The sequence below is a fragment of the Neoarius graeffei genome, chromosome 24 (assembly GCF_027579695.1).
Source record: "Neoarius graeffei isolate fNeoGra1 chromosome 24, fNeoGra1.pri, whole genome shotgun sequence".
In the NCBI taxonomy this organism is placed as follows: Eukaryota; Metazoa; Chordata; class Actinopteri; order Siluriformes; family Ariidae; genus Neoarius; species Neoarius graeffei.
This window is the reverse complement of record NC_083592.1, coordinates 23540833-23565398: the sequence shown is the minus strand read 5'-3', so window position 1 is coordinate 23565398 and position 24566 is coordinate 23540833. Positions and strand designations below refer to the sequence as shown.

The window sequence follows — 24566 nt, the reverse complement described above, 5'->3', positions numbered from 1 at the left end:
AAAACAGACACTCATTGCAATGTCCTCAGTCTTCCCCAAAGAGTATTACTTTCACATTTTTCTCTTTTTTCATTACCATACAAAATAATGACAAAGTTACATGACAGATAGCTCTCATATTTATTTTCATAAGAAAGCACAATTTTGATCTGCAATCAAAAATCATGGAGTATATGACCCCCATCAATGAAACTTCATGCCGAGTGTGTACAACTATTTTCACCTAATAAATGATCACAAGCTAAGCTAATCTAGCTACTGCATGTCAACTGTAAGACCACATTGGTCATGGAATCACGTCTTCTATTTACAAATACAAATATGCAAATATCACTGTTAGCTACATATGATAAGCAGTTCATGAACATCTGTAATTATTATATCCACATTCACTGGATATGAGCAATCGCACACTCTGATCGGCTACTCTACTACTAGGCTATCAGCTCATATACCGTGAGTAGAGAAAAACAAAATGATGGAGCATTTTGCTGAACCAACTGAGGACAAAATAAAAATTCTATTCAAAAACAACCCCCCCCCCAAATACAAAAAAACAACAAAATATGGAATGAAAGTATTTGATGGTAAAAACATATTGTTTTTTTTATTTTTCAAGAATTATTATGATAGCATTTTTCACAAATTGCTACTGTCATTTTGCTGGTTGATTTACATTCTTCATCTTTAAGCATTAAAACTTGATTTTTTTTAGACTTGTTTAAAAGCTCAAAGAAGTTTGAAAATGACATAATTGAAATGTCCAATGAAGAATTAAATAAATGTCTAAAGCTATTTTATATCTCGGCATGACAACATAATGGCACTTTCTATTAAATAAATAAATAAAAAACTAAAGTCAATTTGTACAGCCATTGATAGGTTTTTAAGAAGTCTGCCTCAGTGGAAATGATTTTGTTGGACATTTTGTATAAATTTTTTACTTATTGAATTTGCACAAAATAAAAATGCTCTGTTTCTCAAAGTCCAGTGAATGTGCATATAATAAAACAATTATTCCACTCAATCTCGTCATACATGGCTTATAGCCGATTCGGCACTATGCACCTCGTCAGCTATCAGCTCATGTACGACTCGATTTTGTGGAATAATCATTAAATATACCCTTCAAATGAAGTAACCTTTCAGGGAACTCTGGTCCAATAAAAATAATTATGTGATACTCTACACCAATTTTGTCTGTAAATTTGGCCAAAAATAAGGAAACTCAGAAAGCAGCTGCGGGCGGCACGGTGGTGTAGTGGTTAGCGCTGTCGCTTCACAGCAAGAAGGTCCTGAGTTCGAGCCCCGGGGCCGGCGAGGGCCTTTCTGTGTGGAGTTTGCATGTTCTCCCTGTGTCCGCGTGGGTTTCCTCCGGGTGCTCCGGTTTCCCCCACAGTCCAAAGACATGCAGGTTAGGTTAACTGGTGACTCTAAATTGACCGTAGGTGTGAATGTGAGTGTGAATGGTTGTCTGTGTCTATGTGTCAGCCCTGTGATGACCTGGCGACTTGTCCAGGGTGTACCCCGCCTTTCGCCCGTAGTCAGCTGGGATAGGCTCCAGCTTGCCTGCGACCCTGTAGAAGGATAAAGCGGCTAGAGATAATGAGATGAGATGAGAAAGCAGCTGCCTTTGTAAAGTGTCCAGCCTTTATCTTGGGAGCTGCTCAAAATGCTTCCTACTTTGGTAGTTGCCTTTAAATCATGATGCCAAGTGTGTCACAGGCAGAACAAATTTCATAGACACTTCAGTTTCTAATTTTCTTTTTTTGTCTTCTGAAGATGATGTCTGCACGAATTCCTTTACAATGAACCAGGTGGCTCGGATGCACTGCTATTTAGATCTGGTCTACCAGTCCTGGAGGACTGAGAGTAAGCCAGCCCCAGTTCCTCTAGCTCCTCGACTGATGAAGCAAGGGCAAGACTCTCTCACCCTGGAGTGGTTCCCTGCACTTACTGGTCATTATTTTGACAGGTGAAAATGAAAGCAACAAAAGTTTTTTCTCTGAATCAGCTTTATTTTGTAGCAAATTATGCCACAGAATGTTCCTTTAAATGCATGTATCTGTTGGCCAGCTGTACACAAGTTTCCCTATACATAATCAGTTAATGCTTCCAATTTATTAACATAAAAGAACTTTGGGGTGCTAGTAGTTTATCTTTTACTATGTCTAAGTTGCTACCTCGGCTGTTTATTGGTTTCCTAGAGAAGTGGGATCCTTATGTGACAGATGCACTGAAGGCCGAGTGTTCCTGCAGTATGCCTCCAACTCATCCTCCCCAAAACCCTGTGCTTCATCAGGACACTGGAGCCCGCGTGAGGCAGAGGGTAAGAAGTAGGCATGTTGTCTGATAATACAATTGGTTTTCACTAAGGATTTACAAAAAAACAAAACAAAACCAACAACAATAACAACAACAAAAAAAACCCTGCTGTTTATGTCTGTGAAGTGTATTTAGATCATCCGACTTTATGTAAACTTTATTAAATAATAAATTGTTTGATGTGGCAGCTCCCCAAAAATGTCATCATACAATAGAATAAGGGACAGAATCATGCCTACAGTTTATACAGTCAAACAATATGCATTCTGGAAACACAGGTCCCCTACATGAAGCCATGCTGTTTAACAAGTAAACCAGTATAAAACAAAAAGACAACATACAATTTTTACATGCAATTTTATATGTTTGAATCTCAGGTTGATGGGTTCAAAAGATTCAATAACAGCTACTGGCATAGGTGTCAGAATGTTAAGCTTAACTATCAGCTTCAAATTTTTCATATATTATCTATTAGTAGTGTACAGTATGAGTTGCTACTTCATACTGCTAAGTAGCTAGTCAGCAGATTACCTTGCTACAGTAATTGATGTCAGCTAGCATTGATCTGACTGGGAGTTTCATGTATGAACCTCAATTCATACTACAAGGTCACAAGCCTTGTAACAATTTTATGACAGATAAACCCTTGTTCCACCAACTCTAATTCAACCCATGAAGGTCGTCATATAGTAATATTTTATGAAAATCAATACTTGTGTTAACAAGTGCGAACAAAAACAAGAGCTAATGCCATTTGAATGGCTATATCTTAAGTATATCGTTAGAGGCTGAAGCATTTTTGGGAGTGGTGTTGTTGTTGTTTTTAGCCCATGCTTGCTTTGGCAAGATGCTTGTTTCTATTTAAGCTTTGAAAAATATTTTATTGGTAAGTGTCATTCAAAATATCCTGTCATTCTAGAGGCCAATATCAGGTAAAACAGTGAAGGAAACTGTGTGGAAAATATTAGCCACACTGGTTGTCACAAAATTTAATTTTCTCATGGGTTTATTTTAAGAGATGAAAATATGGACATAAATATATAAAAGAATTAGTCCATAGAGCATTGTGATATGAATGAAAATGTTCTTCATCACTGAGAGTGACTCATGTTTTCCTTGACTAAATTAATTATTTTAAGATTGAAATTTAACCTCTGACACTGCACAAGAACATGCTCCATGCCAAAAATATTGTCCTTAATCCACTTTCCCTTGTTGGAGGTTATCCAGTAATTTACCACTATATTTTACTGAATAAATGGTCTTTCTAGGTCTTCACACATATAGGAAATTAGAAACTTAACAGGGATAACACTTGCCTCCCCTATAAAGTTTCCACAAAACTTAAAAACCTCTTGAAAAAAGAGAATTGAGGTTGACATTGAAAACAAACCAAGTTGTCTACATCCCCTGGGGCTGCCTGTTTTTCTGTTTAATTACTTAATCACTCAGTTTGGGTTGCTTTTAAAAATGGGTGAGTCAGGTTTGTGGTGGAGGAAGGCTATAAGTGCAAACTTGTATTCCTCAAAGCCAAGTTGGCACTACAGTGGCGACACTCAGTCAGCTGGGAAAGGCATGCCCAGGCTTGCCATTGCCACAGCATTTAACTTCTCTGTGCTTGGAACATTTCCTTGGTGTACTCCATAGCCAGGGTGATCTTTTGACTGTTAATAAATTGATATACAAACCTTCCTTTGACAACCTGCAGCTACCTACAACCTACAATCTGAGAAAATCACCTGAGAGAGCACCTAGACTCTATAATGCATGTCTTCCGCTATATAAACTAAACAACCAAGTTAGACACTTGTGTTTTTACCTCTCCACCATCACTGAGTGTCCTCATTTGCCTCCTGGGTAAAAATGATGGAACAAGCAGTATTAGAGCAGTACCATTATCGAGTTTCAGAAATTCAAGAAAAAAACAATGAGGGCACAAAAATGTACTGGCTTGAGAAACTGTGCCAAAGGCAAGATTTTGAGAGTTTTGCTATGCAAATTGCCTTGTGGTCAGTGGGGTTCATGAGAAGGATCCTGCAGCGGATTAGGCAATTGTGAGAAAGACAAAACTGAGGAATGTGAAGAATCCATGGTGTCTCCGATTCTTACCTCACTCAACTGTCTGTGAGCCTCCTGCACTGCCCAGAAAAACCACCTTGTCTGATCATTTACACCATTTCAACTCACACCAACAACCCAGTGACTCAGGCTACATCTACTGTCAAAGCTGCCAAGAGTTATGTTCTACTCTGACCAGTTACTATTGTGGCCACTTTCTCACATGTGATACTCATTAAGCATACATAATATTTTATACAACCCCAAATCAGAAAAAGTTGGGACAGTAAAGCATTTATCACTCTGCAATGTTGCCAGTATGGGGTCATAGTTTTTTGTTTCACACCACATTCTTGATTGGATACAGCAGGAACAGACACCCTCTTTTTTTCACAGCCATGCCTTTGTAATGTGTGCAGAATGTGGTTTTGCACTGTCTTGTTGAAATATCCCTGGAAAAGATCTCATCTTGAAGGCAGAATGTTGCTTCAAAATCTCATTGTACTTTTCTGCATTAATGCTGCCATCATTACATCTACCTACATCTACGGTACCAGGTACTCAACTTGCCCTCTTCTTCTTCTAGAGTTGAGAATATTATTTACCTGGTAGATGGGTTCCCCCTCTACAGTGGTGCTTGAAAGTTTGTGAACCCTTTAGAATTTTCTTTATTTCTGCATAAATATGACCTAAAACATCATCAGATTTTCAGACAAGTCCTAAAAGTAGATAAAGAGAACCCAGTTAAACAAATGAGACAAAAATATTATACTTGGTCATTTATTTATTGAGGAAAATGATCCAATATTACATATCTGTGAGTGGCAAAAGTATGTGAACCTTTGCTTTCAGTATCCGCATACTTGCCTACCCTCCCAATTTCGGCCGGAGGCTCCTGATTTTAGCCTCCATCTCCCGCCTCCCGATTGTATTTGTTAAAAACTGGATAATCTCCCGGTTTGGGGAAATCCCTACCGCCAAGTTAAAAATATTCCTGATTATGTCCAATCAGAATCATACAAGAAACACTGCTGATGTCAACTGATTCTTAACCAATCAACGAACAGAATAACAGTCACTTCTGTAAAGTAGGATTCACCCAGGCTGTCCGACATTTTTTACAAACAGTCATTTATCATGGCCACTAAACCCAATACCAAACGGCAAAAATATGAATACAATTACCAGGTTGCATGGGAGAATGAATTTCCATGGATAAGCAAATGTTTGACCAGCCAGTTAAGCATTTTAAGGTAATTTTCACATTTGAGTGTGAAATTAAACTAGTCTTCCATACTATTTCAGAAACAAACTTGTAACAGTTCGTATAGGTGGGTGGAGCACAGAAGGATGGCAGGCCAGAACTGAGTTCACAAAACTATTTTTATTTAGCTTTTCAGCTTATATATTTACTCTTTCCTACACTCAGACACACGCACATACATCAGTCGTCTGGATGGGGAGAGAGCTCCCTCTGCTCTCGCTCTCTCTCCTTAAATAGGGCGCGGTCACTGGAAAGACACACAAACACATTAATTAACGACAGGTGTAGTGATTCTGCCACTTACCTTCCCTGACTCTGCCCTCCGGTCACAGACCGATGCTTGACAACGCCCCCGCTGCCACATACCCCCACCACCCGACTCAGGCCGGACGGCCGTCCGGCCTGCAGCCGACTCCCCCCCCTTGATGGGAGAGGAAATCCGCCACGACTATCTGCACCCCCGGCCTGTGGATCACCTTGAAGATAAAGGGTTGGAGTGCCAGATACCAACGGGTGATCCGCGCATTGGCATCCTTCATGCGGTGGAGCCACTGGAGGGGCGCATGGTCTGAACAGAGGGTGAAAGGGCATCCCAGCAGGTAATAACGGAGGGCGAGGACCGCCCACATGATTGCCAGGCACTCCTTCTCAATCGTGCTGGAGCGCCCCTCACGCACCGACAGCTTACGACTGATATACAGTACTGGGCAATCCTCCCCCTCCACCTCCTGGGACAAAATGGCCCCCAGCCCTCTGTCCGACGCATCCGTCTGTAACATAAAGGGGAGAGAAAAGTCAGGGGAGTGTAAAAATGGCCCCCCACACAGTGCAGCCTTTACCTTAGAAAAAGCCCGCTGGCATTGCTCCGTCCACTGGACCGGATCTGGTGCCACCTTTTTAGTCAGATCAGTCAGCGGGCTGGTGACATCCGAATAATTAGGTATAAACCTACGATAATAGCCAGCCAGCTCCAGGAACTGTCTCACCCCCTTTTTGGTCTTGGGCCTCGGGCAGGCCGCAATTGCTGCTGTCTTGTTAATTTGGGGATGCACCTGCCCGTTGCCCAAGTGGAAGCCCAGATACCGTACTTCCACCCACCCAATCGCACACTTCTTCGGGTTGGCTGTGAGACCCGCTCGCCTCAGTGACTTAAGGACGGCCCTCAGATGTTCGAGGTGCCTTGGCCAGTCATTACTATAGATAAAAATGTCATCAAGGTAGGCGGCCGCATAGGTAGCGTGGGGGCGGAGGACCCTATCCATCAGCCGCTGAAACGTAGCGGGCGCCCCAAACAGCCCAAAAGGAAGTGTGACAAATTGGTGTAAGCCGAACGGTGTGGAAAAGGCCGTTTTCTCTCGGGATAATGGAGTCAAGGGGATCTGCCAATAACCCTTTGTTAAATCCAGTGTCGAGTAAAAATGAGCCGTGCCTAGCCGATCAAGCAACTCATCAATACGAGGCATTGGGTACGCGTCGAATTTAGACACCGCGTTGACTTTTCTATAGTTTACACAGAACCAGACCGACCTGTCGGCCTTGGGTACCAAGACCACCGGGCTGCTCCAGTCACTGTGGGACTCCTCGATGATGCCCATTTTGAGCATGGCCTCGAGTTCCTCCCGAACCACCTTTTTTTTGTGTTCGGGTAGCCTGTAAGGGCGGCTACGCACTACCACCCCCGGGGGCATCTCAATGTGGTGCTCTATGAGGTTGGTGCGGCTGGGCAGGGGCGAGAACACGTCCAAAAACTCGGTCTGCAACTGGGCAACCTCCGCGAGTTGGGTCGGGGAGAGGTGGTCTCCACAGGGGACCGGAGAGGTACATGATGCTACTGTTCCTTTTTGAACCTCCGGCCCCAGCTCCGCCTTCTCCGGAACCACCGACACCAACGCCATGGGGACCTCCTCGTTCCAGAGTTTGAGCAGATTGAGGTGGTAAATCTGTAGCGCCTCACCCCTGTCCGTTCGCCTCACCTCATAGTTGACGTCCCCGACTTGCCGTGTGACCTCAAAGGGTCCTTGCCACTTGGCGACTAATTTAGAGCTCGATGTGGGCAACAGCACGAGTACTTTATCTCCCGGTGCGAACTCTCTAAGGCGCGTACCCTTGTCATACAGGCGGGTTTGCCATTCTTGGGCCTGCCGCAAATTCTCCTGGGTTAGGTGTGTGAGTGTGTGGAGTTTTGCGCGCAGGTCAATAATGTATTGAATTTCGTTTTTACTTGGTGAAGGTCCCTCCTCCCAATTTTCTCTCAGCACATCTAAAATGCCGCGCGGCTTATGCCCATATAATAATTCAAACGGGGAGAACCCCGTGGAGGCTTGGGGGACCTCTTGCACTGCAAATAACAAGGGTTCGAGCCATTTATCCCAGTTACATGCGTCCTCACTTACGAATTTTTTAATTATGTTCTTGAGGGTGTGATTAAACCGTTCAACTAAACCGTCCGTTTGTGGGTGATACACACTGGTGCGGATCGGCTTAATACCTAATAACCCATATAGTTCGTTCAGTGTTCGTGACATAAACAAGGTGCCTTGGTCAGTCAGAATCTCTTTCGGGATTCCAACTCGGGAGATGACGCGGAAGAGTGCCTCCGCAATACTGCACGCTGAGATATTGCGAAGAGGCACTGCTTCCGGGTATCGTGTTGCATAGTCCACCAGAATTAATATAAAGCGGTACCCTCGTGCTGACCAATCTAATGGCCCGACGAGATCCATCCCAATTCTTTTGAATGGGGTCTTGATTAACGGTAGAGGGCACAAAGGCGCTTTTGGAATGGCCGCTGGATTTACTAACTGGCATTCGCAGCACACCGTACACCACCTACGGACATCGCCACAAATCCCCGGCCAATAGAATCGGGCCATTATTCGGGCTAGTGTCTTATCCTGCCCTAAGTGTCCAGCTATGGGATTAAAGTGAGCCACCTGGAATACCAATTCCCGGTGGCTCTTCGGAATAAAAAGCTGCGTGACTCGCTCTTTAGTTTGAGTGTCCTGCTTCACTCGGTATAATCTATCCTTCATAATCGCGAAGTAGGGGAAGGATGGGGTGGCGTTCGGCTGGAGCGTTTGACCATTGATTACTCTCACTTGGTCAAATGCATGCTGCAGAGTCTCGTCTTGTGACTGCTCTAATGGGAAATCCGTGAGGGATTCCCCAACAGAGAGAGGAGGGGCCAGCGGCTCCTCACTCTGATGCAGAGACGACGTGACAGCTGCTCCCGCCAAAGCGACACCGGGACCTCCCCCTGTTAAATGGCAGGACCCACTCTTCACTAAGTGTGTCATTAAATCCCGAAATCCCGGCCAATCGGTCCCCAAAATTATAGAGTGCATAAGGCGAGGATTAACCGCCGCCTTCACTATAAATTTTCCCCTCGAAAAAGAATGTGGACCGACACCAAAGGGTAGTTGTGAACATCCCTGTGCACACACAACACCTTCACCAATTGTGCTCCCCCAATGCCTCGTCTTGCACCAGGCGTTGGTGGATTGAGTTCTGATTACAGCCAGAATCCACCAATGCCTGATATGTATCTCCTTGGATACTCACCGGTATGCGATACGCTCCGGTCCGATCGGGGGCGGCTCCTGGCGCGTCGGGGATCTGAACCACCGCGCCCACCTCCATTACCGAGCACTGCTGTTGGAGGTGGCCCGGCTCCCCGCAGCGCCAGCAAACTGGCCCGGGCTTCCTCTCTGCACTAGTGCTCTGGGGCTCACTCACCTGAGGGGGGAGAGACAGACACAGAAGGGAGAAACGGAAGGGCACCGCCGGTGCGGTGGGCCGGCTGGGGTGGTGCCGGCCCCCGTCTCCGCGGTGGGGGAATTGGGTGAGGAGGAGACACAGGAGGAGGGGAGATAGAGAGAGAGGAGAGAAGAGGTCGTCTGCTGTCCTGCCGTCGGGACAGTCGCCAAATGGTCCTCCGCCAGCTCGATTGCCTGATCCAGCGACGTCGGTTGGTGGCACTGGACCCACTCTGCGGTTCCTGCTGGTAAACGTGTGATTAACTGTTCCAGTACCACCTGGTCGATGAGTCCCTCGGCGTCGCAGTTGTCGGCCCTCAACCACTGCCAGCAGGCGTCCTAGAGTTGCTGGCCAAATGCAAACGGCCGGCCGACTTCCTCCAAGCGCAAAGCGCGGAAGCGCTGACGCTGCTGCTTGGGGGTGCGCCCCACATGCTGGAGGATGGCCCGGCGAAGGTCCGCGTAGGCCAGCCGGCGGTCGGCAGGGAGCTGTAGCACGGCCAGCTGCGCCTCTCCCATTAGCAGGGGGAGGAGGCGTGCCGCGCGCTGATCCATCGGCCACCCCGAGGTCTCCGCGACTTGCTCAAAGAACATGATGAATGCCTCAGAGTCGTCCTGCGGGCCCATCTTTGTTAGGGTGAGGGGGGACGGGCCCGCGGTGGGAGCGTTGGTAGACCCCGCCGACGCGAGGAGGTGCCGGAACGCCCGACGATCTTCCTGTTGCGCCAGCACCAGGGCCTCGAACTGTTGTTCTTGCTCCTTTCGGAGGGCGAGCAGCGCCTGGTGCTGGCTCTGTTGGGCCGTGGTGAGGGCGTGGATCAGGTCTGTGAAGGGGAAGGACTCCATGGGGCTGTTCTTTTCTGTGCTCATTCCCGGGTTTCAGCACCACTGTAACAGTTCGTATAGGTGGGTGGAGCACAGAAGGACGGCAGGCCAGAACTGAGTTCACAAAACTCTTTTTATTTAGCTTTTCAGCTTATATATTTACTCTTTCCTACACTCAGACACATGCACACACATCAGTCATCTGGGTGGGGAGAGAGCTCCCTCTGCTCTCGCTCTCTCTCCTTAAATAGGGCGTGGTCACTGGGAAGACACACAAACACATTAATTAACGACAGGTGTAGTGATTCTGCCACTTACCTTCCCTGACTTCCGCCCTCCGGTCACAGACCGATGCTTGACCACGCCCCCACTGCCACAAAACTGTCCAACTTCTAAAGTGTTTAGTGAAATTTTGCATGACAGAGAATTTGTTTGATGAGTGTATTTGAATAGTGTGGTAGTGTCTTAGTGCTATTTTGAATTTATGTTTGAAAGTTTTAAGTGAAAGTTTACAAGTGAATTATCTGGAAAGTGATTGATTTTGATAGAGTTTTGAGGTTTTAAGTGAAAGATTACTAGTAAGTGTATTTTGGTAGTACTAAAATTTTGCATTTGAGTGAATTTCTTTGTGGAGTATATTTTGATAGTATGGTAGTATTTATAGTGCCATTTTTAAATTTTGTTTGAAAACTTTCAGTCAAAGTTTGCAAATGAGCAAATTCCTTTGATGCATTCCGATAGGATTTTGATAGTATTTCCAGTGCTTTTTAAAAATTCTGTTGGAAAATGTTTAGTGAGAGACATGCATTTTAGTAGTACTATGACAGTGCAGTATTTATTTAATTGAGTTGTTACTATTTTGGTTAAATCTTATTAAAATTTAATTTATATATGATATTATAGTTCTCTGTATTTTTACATGAGCTTACAGAAGGAAAACACATTTGATGCAATCCAATAATACTTTCATTCACTGTGACTATTTTAAGAAATTATAAGCATTCTTCTAAAGCATCACTTGTGTTATTTTCTGTGGGTCTCTGTATGTATACAATATTCAGGCATGAGATTTTTAAGCTAAAAATCTGATTTAAGAATTCCCTTTCATTGTTGTTATATTAAAATTCAAGACAAGAGTATTATTTCAGATTTTTCACTCTGAGCTATCTCATGCCTGATGCATGAATCCCATAACCTATAGTAATTGAGAGAACAATATCAACAATTCAAAAACTCTAACTGTATGAATTTCAAATGGTTTGCAATTAATTGGTATCCACTGTTTTTATCATTTCAACCGCGCATCATACCCTCGTCCAATTGAAAACGTCATTCACGCACTGTTCTCCCCCATGAGAATTTTGAAAAGTTGGCAAGTATGTGTCTGGTGTGACCCCCTTGTGCAGCAATAACTGCAACTAAACGTTTCTGGTAACTGTTGATCAGTCCTGCATACTGTCTTGGAGCAATTTTAGCCCATTCCTCTGCATAGAACAGCTTCAACTCTGGGATGTTGGTGGGTTTCCTCACATGAACTGCTCACTTCAGGTCCTTCCACAACATTTCGATTGGATTAAAGTCAGGACTTTGACTTGGCCATTCCAAAACATTAACTTTATTCTTCTTTAACCATTCTTTGGTAGAATGACTTGTGTGCTTAGGGTCATTGTTTTGCTGCATGACCCACCTACTCTTGAGATTCAGTTAATGGACAAATGTCCTGACGTTGTCCTTTAGAATTCACTGGTATAATTCAGAATTCATTGTTCCATCAATGATGGCAAGCTGTCCTGGCCCAGATGCAGCAAAACAGGCCCATATCATGATACTACCACCACCATGTTTCACAGATAGGACTGTGAAACATGGTGGTGGAGATTTCCTCCATTTGTACACAATCTGTCTGACTGTGAATCGGTGGAGTCTTTATGTTCTTTATGCTGGAATGCAGTGTTTTCCTTTCTCCAAACATAACACTTCTCATTTAAACCAAAAAGTTCTATTTTGGTCTCATCCGTGTAATGGCAGACTCGTTTACCATCACATAATGAGGGACAAGGCACAAAATGGCTTAAAACCCTTTGGTGACTGACCCCTTGAAAATGGTTCCTCCAGGAACCATGACGTTTCAGTTGTCAAGACAACGGAAAAACTAAAATACAAATACAAATACAAGAGCATTTTGTTTTGTGCACAAGAGCATTGTGACGTATCTTTCTGTTTTTGTATTTTAGTTTTTCCGTTGTCTTGACAACTGAAACGTCATCGTTCCTGGAGGAACCATTTTCAAGGGGTCAGTCACCAAAGGGTTAAATCAATAATAAAAATTTATTATTACCAGTATTAATAATCAATCAAATAGTGGTCTGAAAAAGATAATGATCGATGTTGTGTATGAGTGGGTGAATGAATGCATCAGTATGTTAGGTAAATAAATGAGAAAGTGAGAGCTAAAGAAATGTAAAGGGGGACAGATTGAGAAAGGAGTCAAAGTGCCTGTGTCAGAGAGAATATCAAAAATAGTGCCTACAAGAACTGAAAAGAAGTGCTTCAAGTGCTCCTGAGAGAGAGACAGAAACCCTTTTATAGCCCCACCCTAAATACAGGTGCAGACAATAAAGCACTTAGGCTCAGGTTCAGCCCATGCCCGTGCACTGGCAGGGCCAAACCTGAAGGGGGCACAGGTGGGCATCACATCCGTCCAAAAAACATTTTTCCAATAGTCTTCTGGCTTGCTCACGTGATCTTTAGCAAACTCCAGACAAGCAGGAATGTTCTTTTTGGAGAGCAGTGGCTTTCTCCCTGCAACCCTGCCATGCACACCATTGTTGTTCAGTGTTCTCCTGATAGTGGACTCATGTAAATTAACATTAGCCAATGTGAGAGAGGCGGCATGGTGGTGTAGTGGTTAGCACTGTCACCTCACGGCAAGAAGGTCCGGGTTCGAGCCCCGTGGCTGGCGAGGGCCTTTCTGTGCGGAGTTTGCATGTTCTCCCCGTGTCCGCGTGGGTTTCCTCCGGGTGCTCCGGTTTCCCCCACAGTCCAAAGACATGCAGGTTAGGTTAACTGGTGACTCTAAATTGACCGTAGGTGTGAATGTGTGAATGGTTGTCTGTGTCTATGTGTCAGCCCTGTGATGACCTGGTGACTTGTCCAGGGTGTACCCCGCCTTTCGCCCGTAGTCAGCTGGGATAGGCTCCAGCTTGCCTGCGACCCTGTAGAACAGGATAAAGTGGCTAGAGATAATGAGATGAGATGAGATGAATGTGAGAGAGGCCTTCAGTTGCTTAGAAGTTATCCTGGGGTCCTTTGTGACCTCACCGATTATTACATGCCTTGCTCTTGGAGTGATCTTTGTTGGTCGACCACTTCTGGGGAGGGTGACAATGGTCTTGAATTTCCTCCATTTGTACACAATCTGTCTGACTGTGAATTGGTGGCGTCTAAATTATTTAGAGATGGTTTTGTAACCTTTTCCAGCCTGATGATAGATTAGGGATAAAATTAGCTCATGTTTTAAGTTGTTCAAATTCTGTAAAGCTGCTTTGAGACAATGTTTTGTATAGCACTTTGTTAAAAGTGCTATACAAATAAACTTGACTTGACTTGACTTGACTTGATGAGCATCAACAATGCTTTTTCTGAGGTCCTCAGAAATCTCCTTTGTTCATGCCATGATGCACTTCCACAAACATGTGTTGTAAAGATCAGACTTTGATAGATCCCTGTTCTTTAAATAAAAAAGGTTGCCCACTCACACCTAACTGTCATGCCATTGATTGAAAACACCTGACTAATTTCACCTTCAAATTAACTGCTAATCCTAGAGGTTCACATACTTTTGCCACTCACAGATATGTAACATTGGATCAGTTTCCTCAATAAATAAATGACCAAGTATAATATTTTTGTCTCATTTGTTTAACTGGTTCTCTTTATCTACTTTTAGGACTTGTGTGAAAATCTGATGAGGTTTTAGGTCATATTTATGCAGAAATATAGAAAATTCTAAAGGGTTCACAAACTTTCAAGCGCCACTGTATGTCGAGAGCTGAATGCTCCTGGAGTGGTGAGTTCTTGGCAAGGGAGCCTGGAATGGCAGGTTTCAGGTTATAGACGTGGAATGTAGGAGATAACCTGCTGTGAGGGGGAAGTTCAAGATGGTACGAGACCTCACTGATGCGACGAAGTATGTTGTAAGGTCCGATGTATCATGGCTGAAGTTTCTTACAGGTGTAGGGTTCTCTTAGATTCCTTGTGGCAATCCATACTCTGTTTCCTGGGAAAAAGTCTGGGTTGCCTGCTCTAGGTTTATCAGCATAATTGTTATACTTGGCATTGACCCTCTCGAGCCATTGATGTACCTCCTCCCATATAGTCTGGCTACATGAAAACCATTTGTCTATGGCTTGTACTTGGGTTGGCGTGTCGTCCCAAGAGAATGGGGTGGCTGGTAGCCTAGCATGCACTGAAATGGTGTTAATTGAGTTGCAGAATGTCTGAGAGTTTTGTGCATACTCGGCCCACGGAAGGAAACGTGCCCAGTCCCCCTGGTTATGCATGCAGAAGATTCTTAAGAAACAGACTATTTCTTGATTTGCCCTCTCTACTTGGCCATTCAACTGAGGGTGTTATCCAGACGTGAGGCTCACAGAAACTCCCAGTCTTTCTATGAAGCAAGTCCAGAAGCGTGAAACAAACTGAGAGCTCTGGTCACTGACTATGTTCTCTGGGAGGCCATAGTATCTGAAGACCTGTTGGAACAATAGTTCTGCTGTTTGGGAGGCTGTGGGGATAACAGGTAATGGAATGAGTTTAAGAGCCTGAGAGAAGCAGTCAATGGTTGCCATTATGGTGGTATTGCCTTGTGAGGGAGGGAGATCAGTGATGAAATCAATGGCTATGTGGGACCAGGGTCTTTGAGGCACAGGGAGAGGGCAAAGTTTACCAGCTGGGGGGTTTCTAGGAACCTTAGCTTGGGCACAGACAGAGCATGAGGCAATATGCTGATTAATTTCAATCAGCATGTTCTTCTACCAGTAGGGGAGAGCGGGGTAAGATGAGCCACTTTTTACATTTTTCATCATAACTACATGTTAAAGCCATTTTTGCTTCCAGTCTACACACCATACCAAATTTCAAAGTGTACTGTTACTATCTGAGCAAAAAATAATTGATAAGCTCTTATGGTTAGAGTGATATTACCTCTTGAAAAAAAAAAGTCAAGTGGCTCAACTTACCCCATGCACGGGGTAAGATGAGCCACTGTGTGGGGTAAATTGAGCCAACACAAAACATGTTAGGTTAACAAAGTAAACAACTTTTATTATTAGAAATGCAATCAGTGAATCAAGTCAAGTCAATCAAGTGGGGGATAGGGCCGTTGCATAGAGAAGGGGAGATGAAGAGAGAGGTGATAGAACGAGATGGGATAGGGAGGGATAGATAGATGGATAGAGAGAGAGATATGCATAGATAGATAGAAAGAGGGATGGTTAGAGAGGGAATGAGAGATGTACTATATTATAGAAATTACTAAAACAGTAGAACAGTGCCAAAAAATCTTATTTCTTTCAGTAGGTTAAAACATGCAGCAATCATTCCATCCATAATAATTTCATCATTATTCAATGTTCCAAGCGTTCAAATTGCAAGGGAACACCATTTGCCTCTCCCTCCGTGCTGTCCCCCCAACAGTAAAGGGGCGGGGCAATTTTTTCACAATATCCTGTCTTGACAGGACAGCCTCATCTTTCTCTTTGAAGACAAAGATTGGCTTTCTTGCAGAGCCATGGCATGACCGGCTTCTTTTGAGAAATCTTGCCTCTATTTCGAAGACATCCAATTTGATTATCTGGCCAATGAAGAAATGCACTTTCTTCTTCCCTGTGAATTTTGCCACAACATAATCCCCCACATCTAACAACTGGTCTTCCTCATCTGATGTCATTATATATATATATATATATATATATATATATATATATATATATATATATATATATATATGTTGTTGTCATATATGACCAGTAAATGTGAAAACTTAAGTGTCATCCATATTGGGTAAGCTCAGCCACCAATGGGGTAAGTTGAGCCAGTGGCTCAACTTGCCCCACATCTAATGGCTCATCTTACCCCGTGGCCACCATTTTGTAGAAAAATGCTAATAAAGGGGATTAGGCTAATCAAAATTATTTTTATTAGCATTCATATCATAGCTTAGAAAGCCACTAACTTAACCCTAATGTGTCTAAATATTATTCTACTTTTGTCTTCTCTAAATCATCTTCACTGTGGACAAACATGGAATTGACTTAGAAAGCACAAAAACACATTTTTATAAATATCTCCCTCACCTAGTTTGACATGTGGTGCTCCTCTCCACAAGTGTAAGTAAATGGTCCCGCCCCCCCTTTGAATGTGGTCACATGGTCACATTTGTGTACTGTTTCTTAGAAACAGGGGGTGGCTCATCTTACCCCCCTGGCTCATCTTACCCCGCTCTCCCCTACTTGTTTCTCAACATACAGTAAGATAAGTACATTGACTGCAAGGTTGTCCTGGGGTGGGGGAAGCATGAGCCCAAATGATGAGTCTTCCTCTAAAGCATTTCGGCACATATAGTAAACCAGGTGGGAGATTGTTGGGGAGAGTCTGGGGTTGAGAGTTCTTTATTTCCTTGTCAAGGTCCCAGGTGATCGACTGTATGAAGCACTTGGGTGGAAGAATGGGATAGGTGACAGAATCTTGGTGTGACGGTGCATAGACTCGAGATGGGGCATCTGCTTTGGTGTTCTTGGAGCCTGGATGGAATGAAATGGTGAAATCGAAGCAAGTGAAGAAGAGAGCCCACCTGGCCTGGCGAGGATTTAACCTCTTAGCTTTGTGGAGATATTCTAAGTTTTTGTGGTCTGTGAGGATGACAAAAGAGTATGTGGCTCCTTCTAGCCAATGTCACCACTCCTCCAGGGCTAGCTTGATGGCAAGAAGTTCTTTGTTGCCCTCATCATAGTTTCTCTCTGCAGATGAGAGCTTTTTAGAGAAAAATGCTACAGGATGGAGCTTCTGTTTCTCCCCAAAACGCTGTGAGAGTACTGCTCCAACTCCTGTATCAGAGACATCGACCTCTAGAGTGAAGGGTTTGGATGGATTAGGGTGCTGTAAAACTGGAGCGGATGTGAATGCTTGTTTAAGACGAGTAAATGCTTCTTCTGCTGCAGGGTTCCACTTGAGGTGCCTAGGTCCCTTCTTTAGTAGGGCTGTTAAGGGAGTGGTGATCTTGCTGAAACTTCTAATAAAACGGCAATAGAAGTTGGCAAAGCCCAAAAAGCATTGAAGGTCCTTTATAGACATGGGTGTAGGCCAAGAGGTGACTGCAGTTACCTTGGATGAGCCCATGCTCATCCTTCAGCACTGAAAACATACCCTAAGAAGGAGATGTGACTTTGATGGAATTCACATTTCTCTGCTTTGACATAGAGGTGGTTCTGTAGTAGGCATTGGAGAACCGCTCTTACATGATCCTTGTGAGTTCCTTCATCTGGGGAGTAGATGAGAATGTCACCTACAGTATATAGGTGATGGCATACTTACCTAGCATGTCCCATAGCACATCATTAATCAGGTATTGGAACACGCTAGGCACCGAAGAAAAGCCAGTACTCAAAATGGCTGGCGGTAGTGCTGAAGGCAGTCTTCCACTCATTCCATAGCTGCATGCTCCTTTTGGGAGGTTGGGTATATATGACCTCATGGTGGTGACATGCCCGGCAGCAGATCAATTGCACAGTTGTAGGGTCGATGAGGTGGTAGCCCACAAGCCTTTCCCTTGCTGAATACCTCCTTGAGGCCTAAATAACACTCCAGAATATTGTCTAGAGCAGGGGTCATCAAACTACGGCCCGCGGGCCAACTCCGGCCCACCCACCCCCTTTGACCGGCCCCCCAGCCCCTCTGCCCCCCACCACTTGAACCGGCCCTATGAGGCAATCCCCAAAAGTGGTCATGGCCTATTTTTTAAATTGCTTTTTGGCAAATAATAACATGTCTGCATCTTGTATTTTGTTGATTTTATCAATTAAAATTGATATTTAGTTATAAAGTGAACTATTCATATTTTCCGAATTTTTGTCATATGCTCGCGATCAAGCAGTGACAGGCAGCGCACGCGCAGAAAACTATCAGTGTTCAGGACAGCAAAATGGCGAGCAGTAAGTGAAAAGTTGACAGAGAGTGTAGAGTTTTTAAAGAACAGTGGACCACCGATTATTTTTTCGTTCAGTGTAAGGACTCTGTAGTTTGTCTTGTATGTAAAGAAAGTGTGTCGGTTTTCAAAGAATATAATCTGCGTCGTCACTACGAAACCCGCCACAAAGAGTATGCTAGTTTGTGAGGGCAAACAAGAGAAGACAGGATTTGGAGGATGAAATGCGGACTGGCTGCACAACAGAATATATTCCTTCACCAAACCCAGATCAACCAGGCTGCTGTCCAAGCTAGCTATAAGGTAGCTCACCTACTAGCTACCCATGGAAAGCTGTTTACTGATGGGGACTTTGTTAAAGTATGCATGCTTGCTGTGGCCGAGGAGGTGTGTCCCGACAAGAAGGATGCGCTCAACACGGTGAGTCTCTCTGCACCTACTATGACCAGGCGAACCGAAGATTTGGGGGACAACGTGTATGACCAGCTGAATGAGAGAACATCAGAATTCGAGTTTTTTTTGCTTTGGCTATGGATGAGAGCAGTGACGTGCAGGACACAGCACAACTGCTGTGATCTATTGATCTATTGCTCATATTATTATAATTTCACTGTTTTTTAAATGTATTTATTTTATAGGCCTATTTATTTGACCTTTATTAAGTGCTGCACACAATGATTATTAATATTATAAATAATATCAACAGGCCGACCTACAATTTTTATAATTTTCCACTCACCTTTGCCAGTGTCAATCACCTCAACTAGGCAGATGTTTCTTACCTTGACAGCTTTGATGTTATTTTTATTAGAAAATAAATAAATGGAATACCTGTGGTATTTCAAATTAAAACAAAGTGTGAAGACTCGATTACTACTTTTGCAAACCACTAGTAAAGATAAACAAATATGTGCCAGGAATCAAGTGTTGATATAGTAGTGTGGATATAGTAGTGGGGATGGCTGTGCCAGGCTAGTAATCTCTACTACACAATGAGGCCTGCTGGTGGTCATATTTGTCTGGGTCATATAATTCTATGTTATATAGCTAACCCGACCCCGGCCCCCCATCACAGTCAGGAACGACAATGTGGCCCCCAGAGAAAAAAGTTTGGTGACCCCTGGTCTAGAGAGTCTGGCTGCGGGCTCTCCACAGAGGTAGATGAGATGTTGACTTGAGGATGAGAAATGCAACTTTAAAAGCATGTAGGGGTCCTCTGGAGAATCTCCTTGTTCTGCCATGAAATCAATGGGTCATGAAGTTGTAGCCAAGGATAGCCAAGAATGATGTCATGACTTACAGTAGCAGTGACGTAGAGGGAGATGAACTCTGAATGTAGTGCACCAACTTGGATATGAATAGGAGTTGTACACACTGTGACATAACCTTCTCCTATGGACCCTCCGTCAATGATTTGAATACTGAGTGCACTTTGGAGAGGGTTGTTGGAAGGTTGAATCTCTGAGTGACAGAGCTGCTGATGAAGTTGCTTTTTGCCCCTGAATCGATAAATGCAGAAAGGATGTGTGTGACATCTGCCAACTTTAACAACACTAGAACCTTGAACAATTTGGAACTGAACTTTCTTACTGGACTCACATTGCATGCTGGGACTTCGGCGGGAGCTGCACGGGATGGACGGATGGGACAATGGTTGAGCTGATGTTTGGCACTTCCACAGTAGAAATACAATCCCTCCTTCCTCCTCCTTAAATGCTCAGTGCATGTTAACCAGGTATGTAACACTTCCATGGATGCACTGTCATCAGGGGTGAGGACCTGTTTGCCACTATCCTGAATGGAAGGTTGGTGGGCCAACAGATGATCGAGATGGATGGCTAAGTTGATAAGAGAGTCCAGAGTGCACTGTTCATCTCTGCAGGCGAGCTTGCTTAGAATCTCAGGGCACAGACCTTGGCGAAAAACTGCCTTAAGAGCTGGATCATTCCACCCGCTAGCTGCCACTAGTGTTCTGAAGTCTAGGGCGTACTTAGCTACACTTCTGGAGCCTTGTGAAATGGTAAGTAAGCTCTCACCTACTTCATTTCCTTCTGGTTCGTGATTGAATACCCTCTTGAACTGAGAGAGGAAGAGTTCATAGGATTTAATCTGTTCACCGCCCTGGTTCCAACTGTGCTGGCCCACTGGAGTGCTTTAACAGTGAGGAAAGAAAGGAACTTGGCGAGCTTGTGCTCTTCAGAAAGGTGAGGCATTGTACAGTAGCAAAATATGTGGAACACTGAAGTAAGAAACCTTTACAAGCGAGCGCGTCTCCAGTGAACCTCTCTGGAACAGGAAGTTGCAGTGCGGGGCTTGTGGAAAACTCGGGACGAGTTAGAAGGGCCTGCGACATCACTGTAGCTAGCTGTGCCATACAAGTGTTCAGGTCTGCTAGCATCTGCTGATGTTCTCCCAGAAGTCGTCCTTGGGTGTTAAGAGCCGTCTGCTTCACCTCTTCCGCTACATCCGTGGAGGCGAAGTATCCTGTAGGCACTTAAGGATGTATATGCAGAAAAGAGTGGGATGCAAACAGTAAGCAAAGCCAAGATAAGAGACAGGAATCGTGGTCAGTAAACTAGCATGGGTCGGGCGATCAGTGAACAATGTAATAAAGGGGAGACAGAGCAAAAATGTGAGAGGATAAGCAGAAGTCAGAAATATGAAAGACAGTCAGAAAGATATAAGGCTTGGCATGAACTGTGAAAGCAGAACAATACTTCGCACTGGAGTAGAGCGAGAGAGTGGCTTAAACAGGGGAAGAGGTAATTGGGAAGATGCGTGACAGCTGTGATTAGTAATCGGGAGACAGAGGGCACTGTGGGTCTTGGGAACTGTAGTTCAGGGAGTCCATGTTTGTCGTCACGGCATTCTCAGCAGGTTTATTGACAGAGGGAAAATGTTACAGAAATATTCTTGAAGCTGAAATATGCTCTTGCATGTCTGCCAGTAAAAGCCACCGAAAGGATGCAGCAGAATCCTGAATTTTTATTTGGAAGATGATTTAAATTGTGATTGGTCTTTTAACAAATTGAAAAACTTGGTTACTCTACAGCCATAGCTGTTTACATTTTCTTACCATATATAGCACTAAACATCAGCAAACTTTGCAAGCTAAAAAAAAAAGATAATGACATTCTATGTACAAACAAGTTACCATGGCTTTTACCCCATCCTTTAATAATGATGTGATTGTGAGCGTTAGATCCTTCACTGCTATAGGTCCCATTGATCTTCTTTTACTCTCATTCCTCATTGGGGCCTCTGAGTTAAACTTTCCCTCATTTTGCATCCTTCCCCTTTAGTCACCTCACAATGGCCTCTTGATGGCTCCTGAAAGAATAACTGGGCTGAGGGCCAAAATCACTCAAAAGACCTCCTGCTGTCTCATGAAAAGACATGATTTGCTTTGTCTCAGTTAGTTTGTTTATCAGATTTCTTTCCTTGAGGTTTTCTTCACCACATACTATTCCAATCTAGTCTTCTGGTGAATAGGAAGATGGAGGAAAATATTGTATCCTGAATAAGATCAAAAAGGAAATTCTGACTAGACAGACTGAATTAAAATTTGTTTTAGCATATAGTAATCAAAATTTCACACAGTGTAATAAAAGCTAAAATATGTTGTGCTAGAGATTTACTACATCATCTTACATGCAGCTAATTAGAGCAATAATTTTTGTACTTTGTGATTCTGTGATCAATAACAATATAATAATTTTAACAATATAATAATGTTAGCAGTGATTATCCATTTAGTAGGTGAAGGAAGTAGGTCAGATTAAAATAACTATAGTGTTAAAATGGACTGTAGATAGAAAAGTACAGAGCAGTTTTCACTCCGAGCTGGATTGTGACAAATTATTTGCCCATTATTACTTTGAAGAATTTAAGGGTTCTAAGGTATCAAAGGTAAAGCTTTCAATACATTTGACGTTGTGTGTCATCTGACTTTATTCTACAGGTTCACCAGATGTGGAGCAGGTGTGTGAACCCAGTGTGCATACCTGGAGTCCCCATGCTGGCCTTGACTCCAGCAGTGTGGGCTCTGCTTCGTGCCCTCCACAAGGCTGCATGCTCCACCTGAACTTCACCTATCCACTTGTGCCAGATTCGCTCACTGTCTGGGTCACGTTCTTCTCAGCAGAAGAGAATGACCTGGCTGCCATCCACAACATCCTGCTACTGACACTGAGTGGCAACAATGTGTCTCTGGGTCCACAGAGCATCTTCTGTGACATGCCACTGACATTGAAGCTGGCTGTGGATGAGGAAGTGTATGGCGTTCAGTTCTTCATAATAGATCAACACCTGGAGATCGATGCCACACTGATAGCCTCCAAACCAGGGCATGTACTCTGTCAGGCATGCCAACCCCTGCATTATAGGCTGACACGGAGCCCACCTTTCAGTCATGCACCTCATGGGGTGGTGCTTATGGAGCCCATGAGGAGATTTATAGACAGGTATGGATGAGAAATTTGGTAATTTGGTGATTTCCACTTTAACTGTTAATGTTATAAGATATTATACAAGGATATTAGTGCAAAATGATTTTTACATGCAGCCTCAGTGGTGTTCATGCTATTCATGCCATAGTCCAAGGTCCTCTCTGTATGTGTGCGGTCTCCCAATTTGCCCTTTTGCCCTGAGGATTAGGAGGGGATTTAAGCCAGCTTAAAGAATTTCACAGCTACTCAAGTGTAACAATTATAGTCTATACAGAATGAGGAGGCAAGTTCAAAGCTCCCCCCCCCCTTTATTGAGCTATAAAAAATTACAGCCCAATAGAGAACCCATTCTTTCTTTCTGGCAGATGTGTCTCAAATTAACAATACAGAAATGAAGAGTTTAGTCAATCAGGAGGCAGGCATTGTCTTTGTTGTCTTTTTGTGTGTGATTGTGGGTCGAGTGTGTGTGTGTTATTTTTTTCCCCTGACACAGTCAATAATGTGCCTTTCCTGGGGCCCTGGGATACATCTATTGACAAGCTGACAAAGCTGTATATTAAATTCACTAAAAATCTCCTTTGTTTCTGTAAACAGCAGTTGATGTGAACCAGGTGAACCTCTCTTTCCTTGTATAAGCCAGACTATGTAAGGTCATTTTCAGTTTCCTCACTGCCATTTGACATGCATGCAAATCTATTTAAAACATTTGGAATTTGAACAGTGATTTGATATTTTTATAATAATGTATTTAGTGTGGATGGTAAAGTGAAGTGAAGTCAGTTTATTTGTATAGCACTTTGAACAACAGACATTGTCACAAAGCAGCTTCACAGTAAAATAAAGACTTTAAAGATGTGAGCTAATTTTATTCCTGATAAATTTACTTATCCCTGATGAGCAAGCCGGAGGCAACGGTGGCAAGTAAAAACTCCCTCAGATGACACGAGGAAGAAACCTTGAGAGGAACCAGATTCAAAAGTGAACCCATCCTCATCTGGTTGATAACAGACAGCATGATTATAAATAACTTACTTCAGTGTGTCCTATATACTCACAAAGTACAATTATATAACCAGGAAATTCATTATAGTTTTATCGTGAGGTCTATTTTGTTGAAGTTATCAACTGTTCATTGATGGAAACGAAAGTGCAAGACTGTTCATGACCACTGCAGTCCTAAAGATATCATGGCAATTGTAATCCTCAGCCATCATAGCAAAACTGCAGGCACCCAGAGCCATCTTCTAAGTGCATCTTTCGACTGTCTACATGAGGCCATCCTCCACAGGAGCAATGTGATGAGATTCCAGCCAGAAGTAGGGCATCAGGATGGATCAGGCAGGTTCAAAGAGCAGCAGAGGCCAGCATCACTGGTATCTTATGACTGACATGTATCTCGACAGAAAGAGACAGACAGAGAGATGGAGAGAGGGAGAGAGAGACAGAGAGAAAGCACAGGTTATTAGGCATGCCCAGTGTCACCTAATGGTTAAGAACAGTATACATTTTGTGCTGAGTGTAAGCAGGGACTCCAGCAAGACTAATTATGACAGCATAACTAAAAGGGAGCGCCAGAAGGTAGCACAGACATGAGGGAGCTCTGGGACATAAAGCAGCCAGCCACTCCACTGTCAACAAACCCAAATAAATGAGTGAGAGTGGGGGTTGACAGCATCCATACATCCCAG

General features: G+C 43.7%; 1 protein-coding gene across 5 annotated transcripts in view; it reads left to right on the top strand.

The window, feature by feature from the left end:
* The window catches only part of pappab (pregnancy-associated plasma protein A, pappalysin 1b), a 303242-nt gene that overhangs the window by 94953 nt on the left and 183723 nt on the right, over window positions 1-24566 (top strand). For all 5 annotated transcript variants that reach the window (XM_060906902.1, XM_060906903.1, XM_060906904.1 and 2 more), the window contains exons 5-7: window positions 1783-1975; window positions 2208-2329; window positions 22392-22893. In XM_060906902.1, the coding sequence (XP_060762885.1) occupies window positions 1783-1975; window positions 2208-2329; window positions 22392-22893 (817 nt within the window). The remainder of the gene's footprint in view (window positions 1-1782; window positions 1976-2207; window positions 2330-22391; window positions 22894-24566) is intronic.